Raw genomic sequence first — 22228 nt, 5'->3', positions numbered from 1 at the left:
ACTAGATAATAGTCCAAGAAATTTTATATCATAATTAATAGCCCATTTACTCAATGTACTAGTTATGTAAGCTGACAATAATCTAATCAAGTAATTAATTAATATCTGTAAATAAACTGTTAACACAGAGATATGTCTCGTCTTTTTTGTTATTTCGATAATGCAAATGTTGAAATTAAAATTGCAACACTTTAACATGTAAGTTTTGCAAATATTCAAAGTCAATGAACCATGACTGAAGGTATATGGCTAAACAATTTCCATGGAAATAAGATGTACCAATGCTAATTCAACTGCCTACCAAATAACATTGACTTATCATAAGTAGTTTCCTTTAAAAAAAACCTAAACACAAACTAATACATGTAAAGAAAGCAAAATTTTAAAGTCAATAAACAGTAACTGAGGGGGACCAGGCCAAATAATCTCCATGGAAATGAGATGTGCCAATGCTAATACAACTGTATACCAAATATCATTAACCTTCCATTAGTGGTTCCAAATAAACATGATAAACCAATTTAATCACAAACTAATACATGAAAATAAGCAAAAGTTTCAAAGTCAATAGACCATGACTGTCATTTTGCCGAGCAGGTTGTCTTTGATTAATGATATTTTCCTTTTTTTTCTTACCTTGCATATTTGAAGGTGGAGGAATCATAACCCCTCCTGGACCAGGCGTGCCTGCTTGGAATGGATTAGAGGCTATCTTTCCTGCCTTGAATGCAGCCGCTAAAATAGAAAACAAGTTTTATAACATTTATTTATTTTTTAGGTGTAATACCACCAAACTTATAGTACGTCACATCCACTTGCAAATGAAAAAGGGTTGAAAAAAATATTCCCTTGAATTTGACAGTTGTAGGACATTGCAGTAAAATATTTCTGAGTCATAAACATATATCTTGGGTGTTTCAAAGCACCACTTCTTTACTAAAGCTTGTACACAGTTGAAAAAGAAGTGAAAATTTGATTGGTTAACTTCCAGAGAACGTGAACATATTTTTCATTTAAAATATAAAGAAATGTCCCCTAATAGTTAAATTCAGCTGTACAAAAGTTTGTCCGCATTATGACCTGAGATTTTTTTTTTCAATGCAGGATTTTAGAGATTGACAGGTATGATTATAGCCTTCCAGGATGAGTCAAATCCATACTGCATAGCAAGCTATTAAACACCACAAAATGAAAAATGTTAAACAATTCAACAAATCTAACAGCCTGATTTATATGGACAAAACAATGTATGAAAAACAAATATGATATACAACTTTTTAATATCTCTACTTCCAACTTACTTGTATCATCAACTAATTTCTGTACTTGTTCTTCTAACCATTTTTGATAATATACTCGTACATTTTCTTTGTGTTTTCTTCCATTGCAGTGTGTCTTTCTTACTGAAGGCTAAAATTTAAAAAAATTAATTGAGACAAACTTAAATTAAGAGAACAGAAACGAAAAAATCAAGCAATTTTTACATTTGGTAAAAAATGGTAATCAAAGTGCTTGTAAGCACTGAATGGTAAAGATTGCTTTAATTTATCAGTTGGTAGTAAAATTGAATATTGCATCGTACAAAGCATTGGTTTTAGTTGATTCAACTACTATTCTGGACAAAGAAAGATAACTTCAATTTTCAAAGAAGATTTTAAAAAGCATTGATTGTAGTTGATATGGACAAAGGAAGATAACTCAAATTTTAATAAAATCCTCCGCTGTACGCAGCTTGATACGACCACAGAGGTCGAACCCTGAACAGTTGGGGCAAGTATGGACACAACATTCAAGCTTGATACAGCTCTGAATTTGGATTGTGATTAAATAGTTGACACAGCATACATGTAGGTTTCTGACACAGAATGAATGTGGTCTAAGAACTTAAAATTTTTAAATTGGACATTTACCTTTTATGGTCCAATATCCAAAATCTAATTACATGGTTAGATTCAGCATATCAAAGAACCCCAAGAATTCAATTTTTGATGAAATCAAATAAAGTTCAATTTTGGACCCTTTAGACCTTAATGTGGACCAATTTGATAACGGGGCCCAAATATAAAAAATCTAAATACCTGGTTAGATTCAGCATATCGAAATACCCCATATATTCAATTTTTGTTGAAATCAAACAAAGTTTCATTTTGGACCCCGATTTGGACCAACTTGAAAACTGGGCCGATAATCAAAAATCTAAATACATGTTCAAATTCAGCATATCAAAGAACCCCAAGAATTCAATTTTTGTTAAAATGAAACTAATTTAATTTTGGACCCTTTGGACCTTAATGTAGACCAATTTGAAAACAGGACCAAAAATTAAGAATCTAAACACACGGTTAGATTCGGCGTATCAAAGAACCCCAATGATTCAATTTTTGATGAAATCAAACAAAGTTTAATTTTGGACCCTTTTGGCCCCTAATTCCTAAACTGTTGGGACCAAAACCCCCCAAAAAAATCCCAACCTTCCTTTAGTTGTTATAAACCTTGTGTTAAAATTTTATTGATTTCTATTTACTTATACTAAAGTTATTATCTGGAAATCATCCGTCTTCGTATAAAAAAAATTTACTTGATTGATATTTTTGAAATTTTTCAGCAATTTTTCAATTTGTAAAGGGCACAACTCTAGAACAGTAAAAGTGACGGCATCAAAATTCAAACTTGATCTGATTATTGTATACGTAGTAATAAGCATTGTGTATAAGTTTCATAATATTTGGTTGAGGCAAACTTAAGTTAGAGAACGGAAACCAACTTTGGGACGTACAGACGTACGTACTGACGTACAGACGGACAAAGGTAAAACTTAATGCCCCCTCCGCTAATGCGGGGGCATAAAAACAGATTTTCATTTCATCATTATTGAAGCAGAGTTTCCTAAAATATTTGAGCAAGCCAGACATTTTTTGTCATTTCTCGATTATAATCCCTTAAAATAAATAAGAAGATGTGGTATCAAGGCTTCCAAAACGGTCATATATTCCGGACATTTGTGTAATGTCCGGTAAAAGTCCGGCTGGGCAAAGCATGAAACGGACATCTACTTTTTAGTTTTCAAGGCTTAAGAGACGGTCATTTTAACATAATTCGCGATCTTTTTGACCCAACCTTTTGCCTTTAACAGCCACACATTTCCGGTCATAAAAGTGACATGATCATTAAGTACTATCAAAACAACCCCTACTTTAATACCTTCTCATTTTAATCAAGGCTAATTAGTTGTCGAACAGATGAAATCTACCTGTTCAGGTGACAGGTAAACTATTTTGAACCGGACATTGATCGGTCTATTCAAAGTTATTTTCTTACATTTCAGCGGTTTGCATCTAATTAATTTAGTTAAAAAGATTTAAATTATCAGAAATACGTTTACAAATATGATTTGATGAAAAAATTAAAAAGGTGAAAATGAAAAATCGTCAAAACCACGTTGTTTGAACCAGAGACATGTCTCTGCTTGAACTAGTACACGTGAGCGCATGTGTGCAGGTGTGAAATTTAATTATGCATCCTTATTTCTTCAAAAAATGCTTAAATTGTCATTGATACCTTTATCTCACGTTTATTTCGAATATTTTCTTGAAGAAATAACGTAGAAAGAGCTATAAACACTCATTCATGCTTTGCAAACGTACACGGAATTTATGTATCCGTCTCTGGTCCATGTTTTACCATTGTCAAGATAACATCCGGTTTAGATTTAAAACGAAAGTAAAGTTTTTGACAACGTTATTTTGCACAAATAAAGAGTCTAAGCAGATATAAGTACGCTGATGTTGCACACTTCGAATGATGCACTGCCAATTTAACAGTTTACGTCAGAATTTCGAATTTGAATCAAAGAAAGTTTATTCATACACCTTATCGCTTTTTGTCCGCCATTACTGGATATCACACAGGTTCCCGTAAAATTTTGACGTCATAAAACAAAATATCTGACGCCACAATGGAAAAGTGATTGTTGTTGGCGTCAAAAAAGTTCAGGCGGCCGGGTCAGCCGGGAATAGCGATAAGGTGTATTGGGATGGCCAACTCGGCAACTGATTTCCATAATTGCCTTTTATTTATTTAGTCTTAAGGGATTAAAATCGGGATTATATATAAAATGTCCAGCTGGCTAAAAATAATTTTGGAAGCCCTGTGTGGTATATATATATATATATATATATATATATATATGCATGAGTGCCAATTAGACAACTCTCCATCAAAGTCACAATGTATAATAAATTGCTTCGCCAAGCGCAGCTGGATACGACCACAGAGGTCCATCCCTGAACAGTTGAGGCAAAAATGGACAAAATATTCGCACTTGATACAGGTCTGAATTTGGATTGTAATTAAATATTTGACACATAATAGGTTTCTGATTCTCTTACTTTGTACATTTTTTTTTAAAATTGTTTGCAAGTCTAAGTGAAAAAAACATATTTCTAGACTATAGTAATACTGAACACTACATACTTACTGAGTCATGTGTTAAATAAGTGTCACAATAATCACAATAATACCTGAAAGAAAAAAAACTACATGTAATAAATATCCACATGCTTTTTAGCACAAAGAACAAATTAGATCTACAGTGATGTACCATAATGTCCAAAGCACAATTAACAAATTAGATCTACAGTGATGTACCATAATGTCCAAAGCACAAAGAACAAATTAGATCTACAGTGATGTACAAAGCACAAAGAACAAATTAGATCTACAGTGATGTACCATAATGTCCAAAGCACAAAGAACAAATTACTGTGGATTTATGTTAACATTGATTTCATGGGTACAGGTGAACCACAAATTTAAATTTTCAACAAATTACAAAGGAGAAGGTCCGGTAAGGGCTATACTTGGTCTGATATTCAAAGTACATCTAATGAAAGATTTTTGACATTTTTTAAACACTTGAGTGTCTTCTTTAGTTGATTCAATCAGTTTATGTAAAAGATAAGAACTAATTTGGTCATTTAATAAAGACGCTCAAATTCAAGCTTGTATATGAAAAATCTATTAAATATGCCACAAAACGTCATTTTTTAGACGGTTTTTGACAAAAATAGAAGTAGCCACATTCTTGTTCAGTCTTAACCTCTATATATGTAATGTAATAACATCAAATACAACATATATATTAAGACTAAACACAAATGCCACTTTCATTTTAGACAAAAACCGTTGTAAAATCAGCATAAATGCTAAAATTGTGAGGATTTCAGTAATATTGCATGAATTAATGCTGCTATTACCTAATGCATGTGCATTGTACTGTAAAATAAAGTTAAGAGAACAGAAACGAAAAATTCAGCAATTTTTATGTATATAAATTAAGGGACATAACTCAAGAATGGTAAAAGTGTCGCCACCAAATTTCGTACTTAATCTGTATTATGTAGTAATAAGCACTGTGTATAAGTTTCATAACATTTGGTTGAGGCAAACTAAAGTTAGAAAACTGAAACTAAAAATTTGTACTTGATCTTAGGTTTCATAATGTTTGGTTGGGGCAAACTTAAGTTACAGAATGGAAACTAAATATTTTGCAATCTTTCGATTTATAAAGGGGCATAACTCAATAATGGTTAAAGTGACACTACCCAAATTCAACTTGATCTGTGTTTTATCAGTGGAAGTCAAAATTAAACATTGCATTGTATAAAGCATTGATTGTAGTTGATTCAACTTTAATTATGGACAAAGGAAGATAACTCCAATTTTAATAAAAAACAAATTCTTGATATTTAGAAGAAAATAAAAATTTAGCAATTTTTCCATTTATAAAGGGCATAACTCTAGAACGGTTAAAGTGACGCCACCAAAATTCAAACTTGATTTGTATTTTGTGGTAATAAGCATTGTATATAAGTTTCATAACATTTGGTTGAGGCAAACTTAAGTTAGAGAACGGAAACTAAAAATTTTGCAATTTTTCCATTTATAAAGGGGCATAACTCTAGAATGGTTAAAACGACACCACCAAAATTCAAACTCGATCTGTATTTTGTGGTAATAAGCATTGTGTATAACTTTCATAACATTTGGTTGAGGCAAACTCAAGTTAGAGAACGGAAACCAATTTTGGGACGTACGGACGGACATACGTACGTACAGACGGACAAGGGTAAAACTTTTTGCCCCCACCGCTACTGCGGGGGCATAAAAACAGCCCATATTCATGGAACAGAAGTATTCTACTTTCCAATAAGTAGCTAAAAGTTTACATGTTCACAAATTTGTAACAATGCTATATTTTGGGGCCAAAAAGGGGTCTTACTGGACCTACTCCTTTTCCATAAGGTTGTATGAAGAATTGGCAAGACTATGAAATTAAATATGTACACAAAAATACAACTTTTGATCAATTGGTACCCATGAAAATAAATAAATCCACAGTAGATCTACAGTGTTCATATCATAATGTCCTTAGAACAAATTAGATTTACAGTGATGTATTATAATGTTTCTAGCACAAAGAACAAATTAGATCTACAGTGATGTTATTAGAGGCAAATAATCCAACCCATTTCAAACAAGAAATGATTGTAACAGGATGCTGTTACGAAGTCTCCTAAACGAAGCTCCCATAATTCGTAATTCCCAGGGTCGCCTGACATTGGGCCACATCCAGTGAAAATTGGTTTGGTCCAGTAAAGTTATATGCATTAGTGATGCCTGGGGACTAACCTTGTATATCATTCAAATCATCTTGGCATGACAAACCAGAATATATATGGTTTAGGGGTGGGGATCTCGACCATTTACAAGATACTAGAACATTGGGGGTGGGGAGGAACCCCTGGGGACTGGCCCTATACGTCATTCAAATGTTCATTACATGAGGAACAGGAATATATATGGTTTAGGGGTGGGGATCTCAACCATTTACAAGATATTAGAACATTGGGGGTGGGGGGAACCCCTGGGGACTGACCGTATACGTCATTCAAATGTTCGAGACATGACAAATAGGAATATATATGGTTTAGGGGTGGGGATCTCGACCATTTACAAGATATTAGAACTTTCTCAAATGGCAGGGGGTCGGGATGACCCCTGGGGACTAACCCTGTATTTCATTTGATGTGCTTTATCATGACAAACCAGAATATATATGGTTTAGGGGTGGGGATCTCAACCATTTACAAGATATTAGAACTTTCTCAAATGGCAGGGGGGCGGGATGACCCCTGGGGACTAACCCTGTATATCATTCAAACCATCTTAGCATGACAAACCAGAATATATATGGTTTATGGGTGGGGATCTTGACCACTTAGAAGATATTAGAACTTTCTTTAATGGCAGGGGGTGGGGGTGACCCCTGGGGACTAACCCTGTATTTCATTTGATGTGCTTTATCATGACAAACCAGAATATATATGGTTTAGGGGTGGGGATCTCAACCATTTACAAGATATTAGAACTTTCTCAAATGGCAGGGGGTCGGGATGACCCCTGGGGACTAACCCTGTATATCATTCAAACCATCTCAGCATGACAAACCAGAATATATATGGTTTAGGGGTGGGGATCTTGACCACTTACAAGGTATTAGAACTTTCTTAAATGGCAGGGGGTGGGGTGACCCCTGGGGACTAACCCTGTATTTCATTTGATTTGCTTTATCATGACAAACCAGAATATATATGGTTTAGGGGTGGGGATCTCGACCATTTACAAGATATTTTAACTTTCTCAAATGGCAGGGTGTCAGGATGACCCCTGGGGACTAACCCTGTATATCATTCAAACCATCTTAGCATGACAAACCAGAATATATATGGTTTAGGGGTGGGGATCTTGACCACTTAGAAGATATTAGAACTTTCTTAAATGGCAGGGGGTGGGGGTGACCCCTGGGGACTAACCCTGTATTATATTTGATGTGCTTTATCATGACAAACCAGAATATATATGGTTTAGGGGTGGGGATCTCGACCATTAACAAGATATTAGAACTTTCTCAAATGGCAGGGGGTCGGGATGACCCCTGGGGACTAACCCTGTATATCATTCAAACCATCTTAGCATGACAAACCAGAATATATATGGTTTAGGGGTGGGGATCTTGACCACTTACAAGGTATTAGAACTTTCTTAAATGGCAGGGGGTGGGGGTGACCCCTGGGGACTAACCCTGTTTTTCATTTAATGGGCTTTATCATTTAGAACATTTTCAATTAAAAAGATTGTGTCTATCACAAACGGTTTTCAATTGATAATCATTTGAAAATTTTTAAAAATAAAATCCCATAGGGTTCTATAGTAAAACCCTCTTTTCTTTTTGCCCCTCAAAGTACCCCTTTATAAACCCCATTGCACAAACAAAACCCTGATTGCACCACTAGACATGTTAGTCTAACATATTGTGAAACCCTAAGTTAATCTGACAAGCGGTTTTGGAGAACGGGTGCGGACAAGTTCAAATTTAAAAGCGGCGGAAGAAGAAGAAGAAGAAGAATAATAATAAGAACTGAGCAAAAACAATAAGTCTTCCCAAACTTCGTTTGGGAGACTTAATTAAATGAGTTCTAATGTCTACTGTGTTGCACTTATTTCATATTTCCAAGGGTCATAACTGTTTCAAATAAATTGCTTCGCTGAGCGCAGCTGGATACGACCGCAGAGGTCCAACCCTGAACAGTTGCGGCAAAAATGGACACAATATTCGCGCTTGATGAATGTCTGAATTTGGATTGTAATTAAATATTTGACACATAATAGGTTTCTGACACAGAATAACTGTAGTCAAAAAACTTAGAATTGGTTATATGATTTGAATTTATACTAAATTTTTTGCTTTTGTGATATAAATAATAAAATATATTATCACTGAACTAGTATACATATTTGTTTAGGGGCCAGCTGATTGACTCCTCCGGGTGCGGGAGTTTCTCTCTGCATTGAAGACCCATTGACCCATTGGTGTTTGGCTGTTGTCCCCCCCCCCCTTTCCAATTTTTTTTTCAACTCCCCACCTTTTTTCCAAAAATAAATTCTTTCCCTCAAGATATGGTCATAATTTCAATTCAAATTTCCATTGGAGATCGATGCAACCATAATTACCCATTTAAATACATCATAAAAGTCTTATAATAGAAAATTGATATTCCTTAATCAGCATAAACTTAATTGTAACTTCTTAAAGTAAATTGACAGCTAATCACCTCAAGAAAATACAATATTTCTTAATACATAATTTTAAAGCAGTGTAAGGGAGGTAATCCAACATATTATGTTTGGATTACATTAAGATTACCTCCCTTACATTGCTTAAAAATTGTCTTAATTGTCCACTGATCAAGAAACCCTTGTTTTCCCCCCTTTTTGCCCCTAATTCCTAAACGTTTTGAGCCATAACCCCCCAAAGCCAATCCTAACCATCCCTTTGTGGTATGGAAACCTGTGGTATAATTTCAAAGAGATTCATACAATGAAACACAAGTTATTGTCTGGAAACTACAAATATGCCTTTTTGGGCCTCTGTTAGGCCCATAATTCCTAAAATGTTAGGACCATAACCCCAAAAATCAATCCTAACCTTCCCTTAGTGGTTATAAACCTTGTGTTAAAATTTGATTGATTTCTATTTACTTATTCTAAAGTTATTATCCGGAAACCATCTGTTTTTGGACGACGCTGATGCCGACAAAGACGACAACGTGATACCAATATACGACCAATTTTTTTTTAATTTTTGCGGTCGTATAAAAATCAATCCGAACCTTCCTTTTGAGTATAAATTTCATAGATTTCTATTCACTTATACTAAAGTTATTGTCTGGAAACCAAGTGTTTTCAGACGATGACCACGACTACGACGGGATACCAATATACGACCGCAAAATTTTTTGCAGTCGTGTAAAAAGTTGATCGTCCACCATTGTAAAACTACCCGGTAGTCTCAGATATTAAGAAAAAATTGTCCCCCCACAATTTCTTTTCACTCCCCCCCTTTTCCAAAAAAACCAATTCTTTCCCTCAAGATAAGGTCATAATCTCAATTCAAATTTCCAATGGTTATTGCAACCATAATTACCCATTTAATAATTTAAAAGCCGTGTAAGTGAGGTAATCCAAACTCAACATTTAAGTAAATAAGTAAAAGTGATTGTCCATTAACCAGGACACTCTAGTTTTCCCCCCTTTTTTGCCCCTAATTCCTAAACGGTTTGAGCCATAACCCCCCCAAAGCCAATTATAACCATCCCTTTGTGGTATGGAACCTTGTGGTATAATTTCAGAGAGATCCATACACTGTTCCATAACATAATGTCTGGAAACTAGAAAAATGCTTATTTGGGCCCCATTTGGCCCCAAATTCCTAAACTGTTAAGACCACAACCCCCAAAATCAATCCGAACCTTCCTTTTGTGGTTATAAACCTTGTGTTTAAATTTCATAGATTTCTATTAACTTATACTAAAGTTATTGTCTGGAAACCAAGTGTCTTCGGACGATGCTGATGACGACGACAACGACAACGTGATAGTAATATACAACCGCAAAAATTTGGCGGTCATATAAAAATTAAGCAATTTTTCTATTTGTAAACATGGTAAACAGACATATCCCTAGATCTGGAACAGTAAAAGTGACACCACCAAAATTCAAATCGGATCTGTATTATGTGGTAATAAGCATTGTGTATGAGTTTCATAACATTTGGTTGAGGTAAACTAAAGTTAGAGAACAGAACAAAAATTCAGCAATTTTTCAATTTGTAAAGGGGCATAATTCTAGAACGGTTATAGTGACGCCACCAAAATTCACACTTGATCTGTGTTTTGTGGTAATAATCTTAAGTTTCATAACAATTGGTTGATGCAAACTTAAGTTGAGAACGAAAAAAACAACCTTAGGACGAACCGATGGACAGACAAGGGTAACCCTTAATGCCCCCTACGCTTCGGCGGTGGCATAAAAAAATTGTCCTCCCCATTAATGACATTGTGACAACACTTGCCTGATGAAATATGCATTGTGAAGACATGTGTCTGATGACATTTTGATGCATGTGTCCGAGGTGTAATGGACTAAAAGTTACAAGGTACAATGTGGTGATAAGGTGATTGTCATTAAATAATTTGTTGTCTTAAAATCAATCAAGACAAAACGATTTTAAACCATCATGACCATGTTGACAATATGTACAGTTAACGTCACTTACTTCATGTTGGCCTGGAAAAGTTTCTATTGCGTATAAGATTCCTGAAAAAAGAATACATCATAATTAATATATACATTTGTATTCATAACAAGCATTCCGAGAGTATTGCAAGCCAATACATAGTCCCCTACCAGGTTAAAATTAATTGTACTGGAACAAAATGCTAACTAGTCATTGTAAAACTTTATAACAAATATCAAATCAATGTCTTCAAGCATGACGAAAAAAAAGTGTGGAAACTGACTATTCAAGTGTATTTTCTATAAAGTCGAATTACCATAACTCTGCACAAAATCATCAGACCGGAACAAAATTCGAACTATGTCTGAAATTTGTCATTATAAAATAAATTATATACCAATTACCAATTATCAATACCCTCAAGCATGATGAGAAAAAAGTGTGGAAAACTGATACTTCGAGAGAATTTTCTAAGTCCAAGGACCATAACTCTTCACAAAATCATCAGACCGGAACAAAATTGGAACTTGATCTGTAACTTGTAATGATAAAACAATATACCAAATATCAAAGCAATATCTTCAAGCATCAGAACACGTACTGTTACAGTGCTCTCCCCAGGATTTTGTGATAGGGCTGTGGTAAGCAAGCGATAGTTGTTTGACTGATGTTACATTTATTTTCAACTACCATGTTGGTTATATTATATGAAATAGACAAACACCTATATACAGATACAATTCTACATCATCAGTACACATACAGATATACAATGTAACTACATCATCAGTACATGTACAGATACAATATAACATCATCAGAACATGTACAGATACTATATACTAAATCATCAGTACATGTACAGATATACAATACAACATCATCAGTACATGTACTGATACTATACTACATCATAACATGTACAGGTACAATACTACATCATCAGTACATGTACAGATACAATTCTACATCATCAGTACATGTACAGGTACAATACTACATCATCAGTACATGTACAGATACAATTCTACATCATCAGTACAGGTACAGATACAATACTGCATCATCAGTACAGGTACAGATACAATACTGCATCATATGATCAGTACACATACAGATACAATACTACATCATCAGTACAAGTACATATATATAACAACATCATCAGTACATGTACATTTTACAATACTGCATCATCAGTACACATACAGATACAATACAACATCATCAGTACACGTACAGATATAACTACATCATCAGTACATCATGTACATATACAATATAACATCATCAAACAAGGAATTAATTGAATCTGGAATAATTTTGAATTCTGGAAAACTGATTAGAAATGTATGATGAAAACTAACCCAACTAAATGGGGTTAGCCATGCACGCATGGCTAAGGTTAATTTTACTTTCACTATCATTTCAGTATGAACTAACTAACACCCCTTAGCCATGCGTGCATGGCTAACCCTATTTAGTTGGGTTAGTTTTCATCATAAATTTCTGATCAATTTTCCAGAATTCAAAATTATTCCAGATTCAAATAATTCCTTGTTATCAGTACATGTACATTTGAACAGATACAATACTACATCATCAGTACATGTACAGATACAATACTACATCATCAGTACATGTACAGATACAATACTACATCATCAGTACATGTACAGATACAATTCTTCATCATCAGTACATGTACAGATACAATAATCCCTAAACTGTTGAGACTTTCATCCCCAAAATCAATCCCAACCTTCCTTTTGTGGTTTCAAACATTGTGTTTAAATTTCATATATTTCTGTTTACTTATAGGCCGGAAAACAGAAACCAACTGTCTTCGGATAATGCTGACGACAACATGATACTATTAAATACATGTTTATGACTGCAGAATTTTTGCCATGAACAAGACAACAGTACCAGTATATACATGTACATGTACATTGTAAATAAAGGTTCTCGTAAATATTGCCCCGTTTGGAAGAAGTTATGGCCCTGGTTACTGTATGATGGTAGCATTGTACTTGCCAAAAATCATTTCAACTATTGAACTTGGAATTTAATTGGTCTACTCTAGTTTTCTTATCAAGATTCATTTCATCTTTCTCTAATTTTGTGCAACAAAATCTAGGTCAGCTACTTTTAGTTTGCCATTGTCAAAGTTCTAGTAACTCAGTTATTACTTTTATCTTTTATTATTTAAAATCACAGACATATATATATTCTTTTGTATCTTGATGGTCACATAAATATCCAGGAACATAATTAACTTCATTTTACTCATTGAAATTGAAATTACAAAAGCACAGGAACAATATCCATCATATCAATTAGAATCCTACAGGTTGGTACCACTACAAAATGACTCCCTGATCTCGGCCCATAACAAACTATACCAAAAATCAAACTATAGCAAACTCTGACTCGATGATAAGTACAATGTATGATGTTAAATGTTATCTTAATTTTTGAAATTAATTATCAGTACTTAACTTTAAATTAAATAATTAATTTTTGAAATGTTATAAAGCAAGAAATATAAATGATGTGCTAAAAAATATAAAAAGAAAAGTAAGAATAAATTCATTTAATAATAAAAATCTTCCACTTATTTGTCTTTTCAGTTATATTATTTTTATGTCCCTACAAAATTATTTTATTGAACTGGAAATATGACATCATACTGCCACATATACTGTTGACACCTTTTTAATCAAACAAGTACATGTGTACATGTAAGAACAAAACTCCGAAATTGCAATTAACAAAATATCCAGTAGCTTCACAGCATGGATTTGCTTGCATTTTATTCACCCGGAACCACTCAATAGGAATTATTACTCAAATTCCAAAGTTAATATTAATAAATCAAAATCTGGAGTACAGAAAGACAAACTTATTGTCATCTTTAGATAATTATATAAAATTTTCAACAAAAAGAAAATATCATAATGATTTATAAATAGTTAAACAACAATGGCCTTAGTATTGAACCGTCACCGTGATCCTGTAGTACCTCAATGCTTTCGTCATTCAATAATAGTTATTTAAATACGAATAATATTCAATAAGGCATCATGCAGAAGTGTTATTAACGTCCCCTCGGAGACGTTATTTAGAATTGAACGATGGACAGTCTGCGGGCTGAATGCTTCCTACTACCTGATTGGAATATATTACTGAGACGTGAATAATTAAAGTTCGTTGATTGGTAGGGACAATCCGAACCTAGTAAATGTCTTTCAATCCTGTAGAGTATCGGATTTGTACTCTCTATTTTAACAATTAGATTTTGCCTTGTCACCAATCATGAATATTGGTACACAGGTAACTTTTATCTATAGATAGCCGATTCTCCTGGAGTTTTGTAAACACACACGATTGTTTCACATGCAATCCAGTCGCTTACTGTTTATACATTTTATACACGAAAAACATAGGAAAACTTGAAGGAAATCATGGTTATGATATTTCATGATGAGAGAATAAATTGTTTGACAAATATGTAAAGCATTTACAAGCATGATTTTAAGGATTAGTACGATAAGGACCTTATTTGTATTCACACACAACATTAAACGATATACTGCTTCATATCGTGTGTGGTAAAATTTGTTGATTGATATGCAAGGCTATTCTTAATGAATTAGTCTACAAAGCAAGAACACTTTCCACTTTCATCAGCTAAGAGATGGCTAGCTTTTTTTCAAAGCTATTACTTGTTTCTACAGTACTACCTGTGACATTATCTTATTAATGGTGGCCATAAAAAATATGGTCACCATGATGGCCCTAAATGTCCATCATTATACTCCCTGCTGCTTAATTAATACACAAGGTATTAATCAAAAGCTAGTCAAGGATAAAGAGAAATCATGACTGCATTGAAGTGTTAAAATTACATAACTTACAGGTAAAGTGTGTCAGGGAAAATATATGACTTTTTGTGTTTGTCAAATTTAATATTAACTGTGATTATGACAAGAAAATTCTAAATTAAAATGAAATAATAAAACTAGTTGAACATACAGCTTCCTAACTTTTTTTTTGTAAAAATTTTCTCATGACTTTGCAAATGTTTGTTTTGATGTTATAACTTTTAAATAATTCTATCAATTTAAGTTATTTTTACATGTATTTTTTGGCAAGTGAATAATAAATGAATATCATCTTCTAAAGAAGTTCTAATATAATGCAAACTTTCACAATGCCTGCCTTTTTTCATTGAAAAGGTGTTTCTCAAATTAATTTTCTAAAATCAAAATTGTTAAAACTTACTGCATTTAACATTGTTTAACAAATGTTTAAGATTATCTTTCCGACTTATTCTAAATAAAATTTATGCAATTCAGTATTTCTCTATTGAATAAATACATGTATATTCAAAATATTCATTACAGAAAAATTTGATAATTTTTTTATTGTCATATAAACATATTACAATTTAATCAAGTTTCTGACAAAAAAAAACCCCAAAAAAACATTATAATGCAAAGAAATAACAATTCTATAAGAAGTCAAAACACATGGAAAAAAGTTATTAGGTATCTGCCCTCAGTTCTAATGACTTTCTTTTATAAAGGAGCCAATATTTTAAACATGTTCCAGGTTATAGAGGTTTAGCATTTCTTTTACTTTTTGTTCTTGGTTAAGATTATATTCATAAGATTCAAGATTTTATTCATAAACTGGTCAGAGACATTATTATGAGAAGGTAAACAATTTTCAAATAGATTATCTCTAAGTTGTTATGTTAATTTTACAAACAATTCTATCCTTTATAGGAATTTTTATTCACCATTTTCTATTTCTAAATACTGACCACTAATTCTTAACTTAGTGAAGCATTTGAGTTTACTGTTTTCATCATAAGTTTTTATTTTATTTTCAAAATTATTCTTATTTATTTTCAAAAATATTCTTATTTTTTTCTTAAAATTCATTTTTAATCAAGGGCTTTGAAGAATCTAATTCATTCAAGTCCCTGCAATTATTAACTTTATCTAAAAGGCCTGAGTTGAGTGAAATATTCTTTGCAAATGTATACCAAGAATATGTATCATGCATATGCCAGTCCTGCAGTTTCAACAATATAATACACAGAACAAAAAGTGATTTAATTAATAGACCATAAAAATGTCACAATCTATATAGAAGTGTACTTTATTTTTTCTGGAGACAAATTTTGCCTGTTAAACGACAAAATTAGCCAAACTGAAGATAACATATTTGACATAAGTTTACAATTGTTTCAAAAAGCAAGACAATTTTTTCTTTAAATAATTTCTTTGTAAGTCTCTTTAGTGATTCTTCATGCAAAACTTGTTTTGAGATTTGAAAAATATCAAAGATAAACAAAAATAGTTTATTCCTATACCATATAATGATATTTGTAGTTTTCCTGAATAATAATCATGATAATAGATTGTACAACTTTGTTAACAAAATTTATTGTAAAAGGATTGATATTCATGATATTGATAATTTAAATTTGTGAATAAACTGGCTTGTTAAATTACTTGCTTCATGGTTCCTTTAAACATATCATTTGCATGATTATAAGTTATAATTAATAATAATTCATTTAAAAATGCAAACGAACAATAGAATACCATGTACATCATGTACAATAACTTTTTTTTTACTAAAAAAATAATTATTTAAAGGATTCTCTCTTTTGTTTTCAAATGCCAGTCAATAACTTATATTTGAATTTTTGTTATTTCTACTCAAGATTCTTTCCAAGAAGAAATTAAAAGAATAAGAAGCAAAAAAACAAATAAAAAATAATAATAACATAAAAAAATAAAAACATTAGAAAAAAAGGAAAATATGTAAATTTAAAGACAGAAAAATCAACAAATGATATGAATTAACAAAGACTAAAACAAACATTCTATTCTACATTTTCGAGAAAAGGTGAAATGTCAGTTTGAGAAGAAATCTGAGTTACCTGTACAAGTAAATTTTAATGAAACTTACAAGCTGAAAACTTCAACCCTGATTGATTTCAACAGGTAACATAATTAGATAAAACATCAACCTATGTTTTATGACCCCAATAAATGGCCACCATTCGATGGTGACCATACAAGAGGGTGGACATAACTAAGAGGAAGTCACAGGTTGTACTGTACATGTATTTGGTAAGATCAAAGAAATCTCTGTTTTGATTTCAAATTTTACTCCAAATCTATTTTTAGAAATATGTATAATAAATGTTTGCTTCAGCTTGCCTTTATAATAACATTGTATCTGTTTATGTGACCATCAAAATATATTTGCATGTACTTTTCAATCTTAAAAGGGCATAGGTAGATCCAGAGGGGAAAATTTGGTTGATTATATAAGGAATCACTGGAGCATAGGTCAGACAGTGCCCTCCCCCCCCATTATAAAAAGTTCTGGATCCATCACTGTTGGTTAATACATTAATAATTACAGATCAATGAAATTGATAACAAGCCATTGATTAATTCTAAAATGGGCCATTGATTTTATATTTTGGTGGGCCCTGTTAAAAAGAAGGAATTCTTTAAAGCAAAATATGTTTATGTTACAATGTACATTCACATGTAGTTGTTAGGCCTAAATTAATATACCGTTTGTTTCCCCAATCCCGACCCTGCCAAGCCAGGTGTGGGTAGGTAGGTAGGGAAATAATTTTATTTTTCCAAAAAGCTGGAACAATATTGGTTGATCCAGTAAGCCTGAAAATCAGAAATGAATAAAATAATATTTGACTTACTTTTGACAATAAAATTTTGCGAGTCAGACCATTTTTGCAGGGTCGGTCGGGATTGGGGAAACAAACAATATTTTATTTTAGGCCTTAGTTGGCAAAAAATATTTTGTTTTGGGGAAAGAGGTGGTGAAAAAGAAAAATGACCTAGGGGAAACCCTTATTTTCTATATAAAATAAGTACAAATTTCAATATTTTGACTATTTTTCAAATTGCAAGCCTTGATTTATTTGAGTTGGTTAATAGTTTCCAACTATTGGACCTCAATGAAACTATTTGACCGCAAGCATCATTATATTAAGTTGAATTTCAAATTCATCTCCGGGACTGGATGATTTTAAAAATACAGGAGGAGTTAAGACATCGCGTTTTACCTATTCAATTGTACCAGGGCCAGGGTTGACGACTAATCAGTGCAGGACGTACATGTAGCCTTAGCATTTCAGAATATTTATGAAGTAAATGTTTAACAGTGTGGTTGGATTTCTGCTTTTTATTTAACAATAGTTGATTTATCTCCGCCATTTATAAACGTATTTACACTTTTGGTATTTAGCTGAATTTTGTCTCCGAAATGACATTAGATCTGCTCCGAATAACTTTCTGATGTCAATCAACAATCACTTTTAAACTGTGACCTCAAATGTTTTGAATTGTGATGTCAAAGTTTACGGGATACTGTGTGATTTTATGTAATGGCGGACAAATTGGCATTCAAGTGTCCCGCTATGTTGGTAAGTTGTTCACCTATGTACTATTTTTTCATATTTTTTCTGTAGACTTAGCTTTGATTTTTTATTACCGTGTATTGTCAAGCTTGGTTACTCATAACTATTTCTCCGTCACTCAATGTACGATGATGTTCCATACTAAAGCTTCAGACCCTGTTTGTTTACATCCAAATTACAATGGCGTCAAAACCACGTGATGTATTGAAACGTTCTACCCAATCAAATTGCTCTATCATGTCTATTGTCAATTACAAAAAATGTAGGTGATTTTTTCAGTCTAAGGCAATTATGTTATTTGTTTGTGTGGTATTGCTTTGAAATAGTTTGCAATAATTTGGAGGTTTATTCAACAGGAAACCTAATTTTTAGCCATGACATTCGACATCAATGGAATTTTGTATGAATATTTACCTACCGTCATGATGGTCAGAATATTGATCTTTTTATATTGAATCAATTGTTTTTTTCTATGAAAAATAAATGTAAATCGTTTTTTATTAACCTAATCTATATTCCTGAACAAAATTATGGCATGAACATCATTTTTTCATATAGTTTTCCTTTCATTTTGGATGGGGTTTTCTCATGGGAAAATCACGTAAGACGTAAGGTGCTTGTCATTTGAAATTCATAAATATATGATCATGATGATTTGCTTGACCTGTTTTGTCTGCCACAAGATTGATGACGCTGAATGGAATGTACATAAAGCAATGGAGGCCGGAAGTGGGATTTTGTGAAGTTCTGAAATGTTTTTAGGCATTCATAAGTCTGGTTTGAAACGGCCATTAGAAATTTGCCATTTTTGAGCAATAATTTAGAATAACAATGAAAACATATCTTCAGAAATGTTTTTTTATTCAAAAGAGTAGAAAAAACGTATTCTGCACTAATTTTGTACGCTGATAGTAGCGTAGTGACGTCAATGCATAGTTTTCCAGTGTGATAAGTTCAAACACAAATACCGAACCAACCAACAAGATGACCGATTTTAGACTACGGTAGGATGTAAATACGTCAATTGTATGTTTTTCGATATGATAAAACAATAACTAACTGGATATATTTCGTTGAATAGTAAATTCATTGTCCCCTCAGATACAACTATTGCCCTAGGCTATGACTCAAGGCAATATTTGCACCTCTGCCTCTGGGACAATAAACTTACTATTCCACTCATACCCCATGTACCCAGTCTTCAATCTTCAATCTAATCTTGTAAAATTATAATCACTAATGTAGTTTCTCCTTTGTACTTAGATATTGTCAATAAGTATACAAATAATACATGTTCTTAAGGTTCATCATAACAAATGGACAAATATGGCCGTATTTTCACCTCAAAAAATACTCTGTGTACTGACTTACCTGTGCAGTTTGGAAAGTATCATAATCCAAAAAAGATTTTATATTTCTGATATGCAAAATAAATTTAACTTTTATACATCTAGTGGATGCCAGGCCTTAAAACTTTCCAAACTGCACAGGTAAGCCTGTACACAGAGTAGTTTTTGAGGTGAAAATACGGCCATATTTGTCCATTTGTTATGATGAACCTTAATCTTAAGGTTCATGTGGACCCTTCGTCTAAAATGGCTGCATTTTTACCTCAAAATTTACTCTGAGTACAGACAAACCTGTGCATCTAAAAAAATTTTAAGGCATAGCATGCCCTAGATAAATAAAATTCAAATATATTTTATGTTTTAGAAAATTAAAAACTTAACGGGATTTTGCAGTGCACTTTTTTTCATTCCTCCAGAAGCCGAGAAGGTGCCAAAATAAACTAAGTTGGGAAAGAGGTTTGAGAACTTCCCCACAGGTAATAATTGAAGTGAACTGTATTGATTGACATGGACAATAGATGGACAATAGATACCTGACACTAATTGGTGATTTAAACTGTGTACCTGAGTGGACCATATCAAGTGAAACTCGACTGTTTGTTTATTTTATCATCTTCTGCAGGGACGAAAAAAAGTGCACTGCAAAATCCAGTCAAGTTTTAAATTTTCTAAAACATACAATGCATTTGAAGTTTATTTATCTAGGGCATGCTATGCCTTAAAATTTTTCCAGATGCGCAGGTTTGTCTGTACATAGAGTAAATTTTGAGGTGAAAATGCGGCCATTTTAGCCAATGGGTCCACATGAACCTTATGTCTTTGATGCCAGTGATCATGGTGATGGACGGTTTGTTCCCAACTTGATAATAGCAGAGTTTCTCATATATCTAATTTTGATATTTTAATTTGTGAAACTTACCTTGGATTTATATTACTCTGTTTGTGGTGTATATGGGGAGCAAATTTAAGCTTTCAAAGCACGCTAATATTGTCGTATCGTAGGCTGGTTCTAACTCTTGCTAAATACGAGTATGCGAGACAACCATAATAAAAACAGGAACCCAGTCTACGTCGTACAGGACAATATCGGTACTTTTCGACTCCATATTAATTCGGCCCATAACTAACTCGGCCTACAACATTATCAGACAATAATGAACTCGGGCTATAACAAATTCGGCCTATTTCAAGAAATATATAAACGATGTTACTTACATTATTAACTGTTTAACGGATTACAAGAAAGAAAAATAAATCTTGGGGTTTACAAAACGATGGATTTTAAGGCTTATGACCACTTATTTTTCTTTTCTTTTCCGTACCAATCTTTTCTTTTATTTTTCATTTTCATTTCACAGTGTAGCATATGCTCGACTTATTTGACTTTTGATAGACAATTCATTTTCAATCATGCACCAAAAACTTGCCACTAAAGGGATGTTTTTTGGGAGATCATAAAACTACATGTATGACTGAGGCATATAATTAGTCATTTCTTTTTCATTTTCGGCATGTAAGGAGCGCCTGAAATATTTCAAACCCTCAAAAATTCGAATTTATGACATCTATAAACCATAGAGCCAGGACCTCCATGATTCATGATTTCAGGATATCTTGAAATATTTCCTTGATATTTATGGAGCTCCATAATTATATATTCAAGGACCTCCATAATTCGATTAAATGATATCCTAATAAGTATATTCTCCCAAGTAAGGAAATTCAAAAGCACCAGGAAACCATTTTTTCGGAAATCGACGACGGACATAAGCCTTAGGACAGACTGACAAACTCCCGGCTACATATTTACAGAATCCAAAACGTATTATTTTGGGCTATTTTGCCGGGTCTGATTGAAAAATAGAAATGACTATTTTGCCTGCACCAGCATTTTATATACTAAGTAGTGAATTTGTTATTTTGCCAGTTCTTTGTAAAGAGTGAATTTGATATTTACTACTTTTAAAAAGTATTACTAGAATGTGCACTGTAAACATAAAAGAATAAAATAATTACTATATTCCAGACGTATTATTAAATAGGAAAACAGCTAACAATATTTGATACACATATGAGTAGTAGTAGTAGTAGTGGGGAAACTACCGGTTCTGGGCCACTTTGTCTAAGGTTAACTCTATGGGGAAAAGGTAGCCTCCTGAGAGGTAGCCTCCCGATGTGAGGCTAATTTCTATGACGTCATTTTTAGGTATTACGACACTAATTAATTAAATTAATTACTTTGGAAGATAAGGTCATTATTAA

General features: G+C 32.9%; 1 protein-coding gene across 1 annotated transcript in view; it reads right to left on the bottom strand.

Annotated features, from left to right (window-relative positions):
• The window catches only part of LOC127705764 (U1 small nuclear ribonucleoprotein C-like), a 30555-nt gene extending 9524 nt beyond the window's left edge, over window positions 1-21031 (bottom strand). Inside the window, exons 1-5 of the mRNA XM_052210124.1 lie at window positions 20886-21031; window positions 11177-11217; window positions 4478-4520; window positions 1302-1410; window positions 637-735 (exon numbers count right to left, since the gene is read on the bottom strand). Coding sequence (XP_052066084.1) covers window positions 637-735; window positions 1302-1410; window positions 4478-4520; window positions 11177-11181 — 256 coding nt within the window. The 5' untranslated portion in view covers window positions 11182-11217; window positions 20886-21031. The remainder of the gene's footprint in view (window positions 1-636; window positions 736-1301; window positions 1411-4477; window positions 4521-11176; window positions 11218-20885) is intronic.
• Window positions 21032-22228: the final 1197 nt, after the last annotated feature.

Source organism: Mytilus californianus, unplaced genomic scaffold (assembly GCF_021869535.1).
Source record: "Mytilus californianus isolate M0D057914Y unplaced genomic scaffold, xbMytCali1.0.p SCAF_6, whole genome shotgun sequence".
NCBI lineage: Eukaryota > Metazoa > Mollusca > Bivalvia > Mytilida > Mytilidae > Mytilus > Mytilus californianus.
This window is presented reverse-complemented; position numbering and strand designations above follow the sequence as displayed.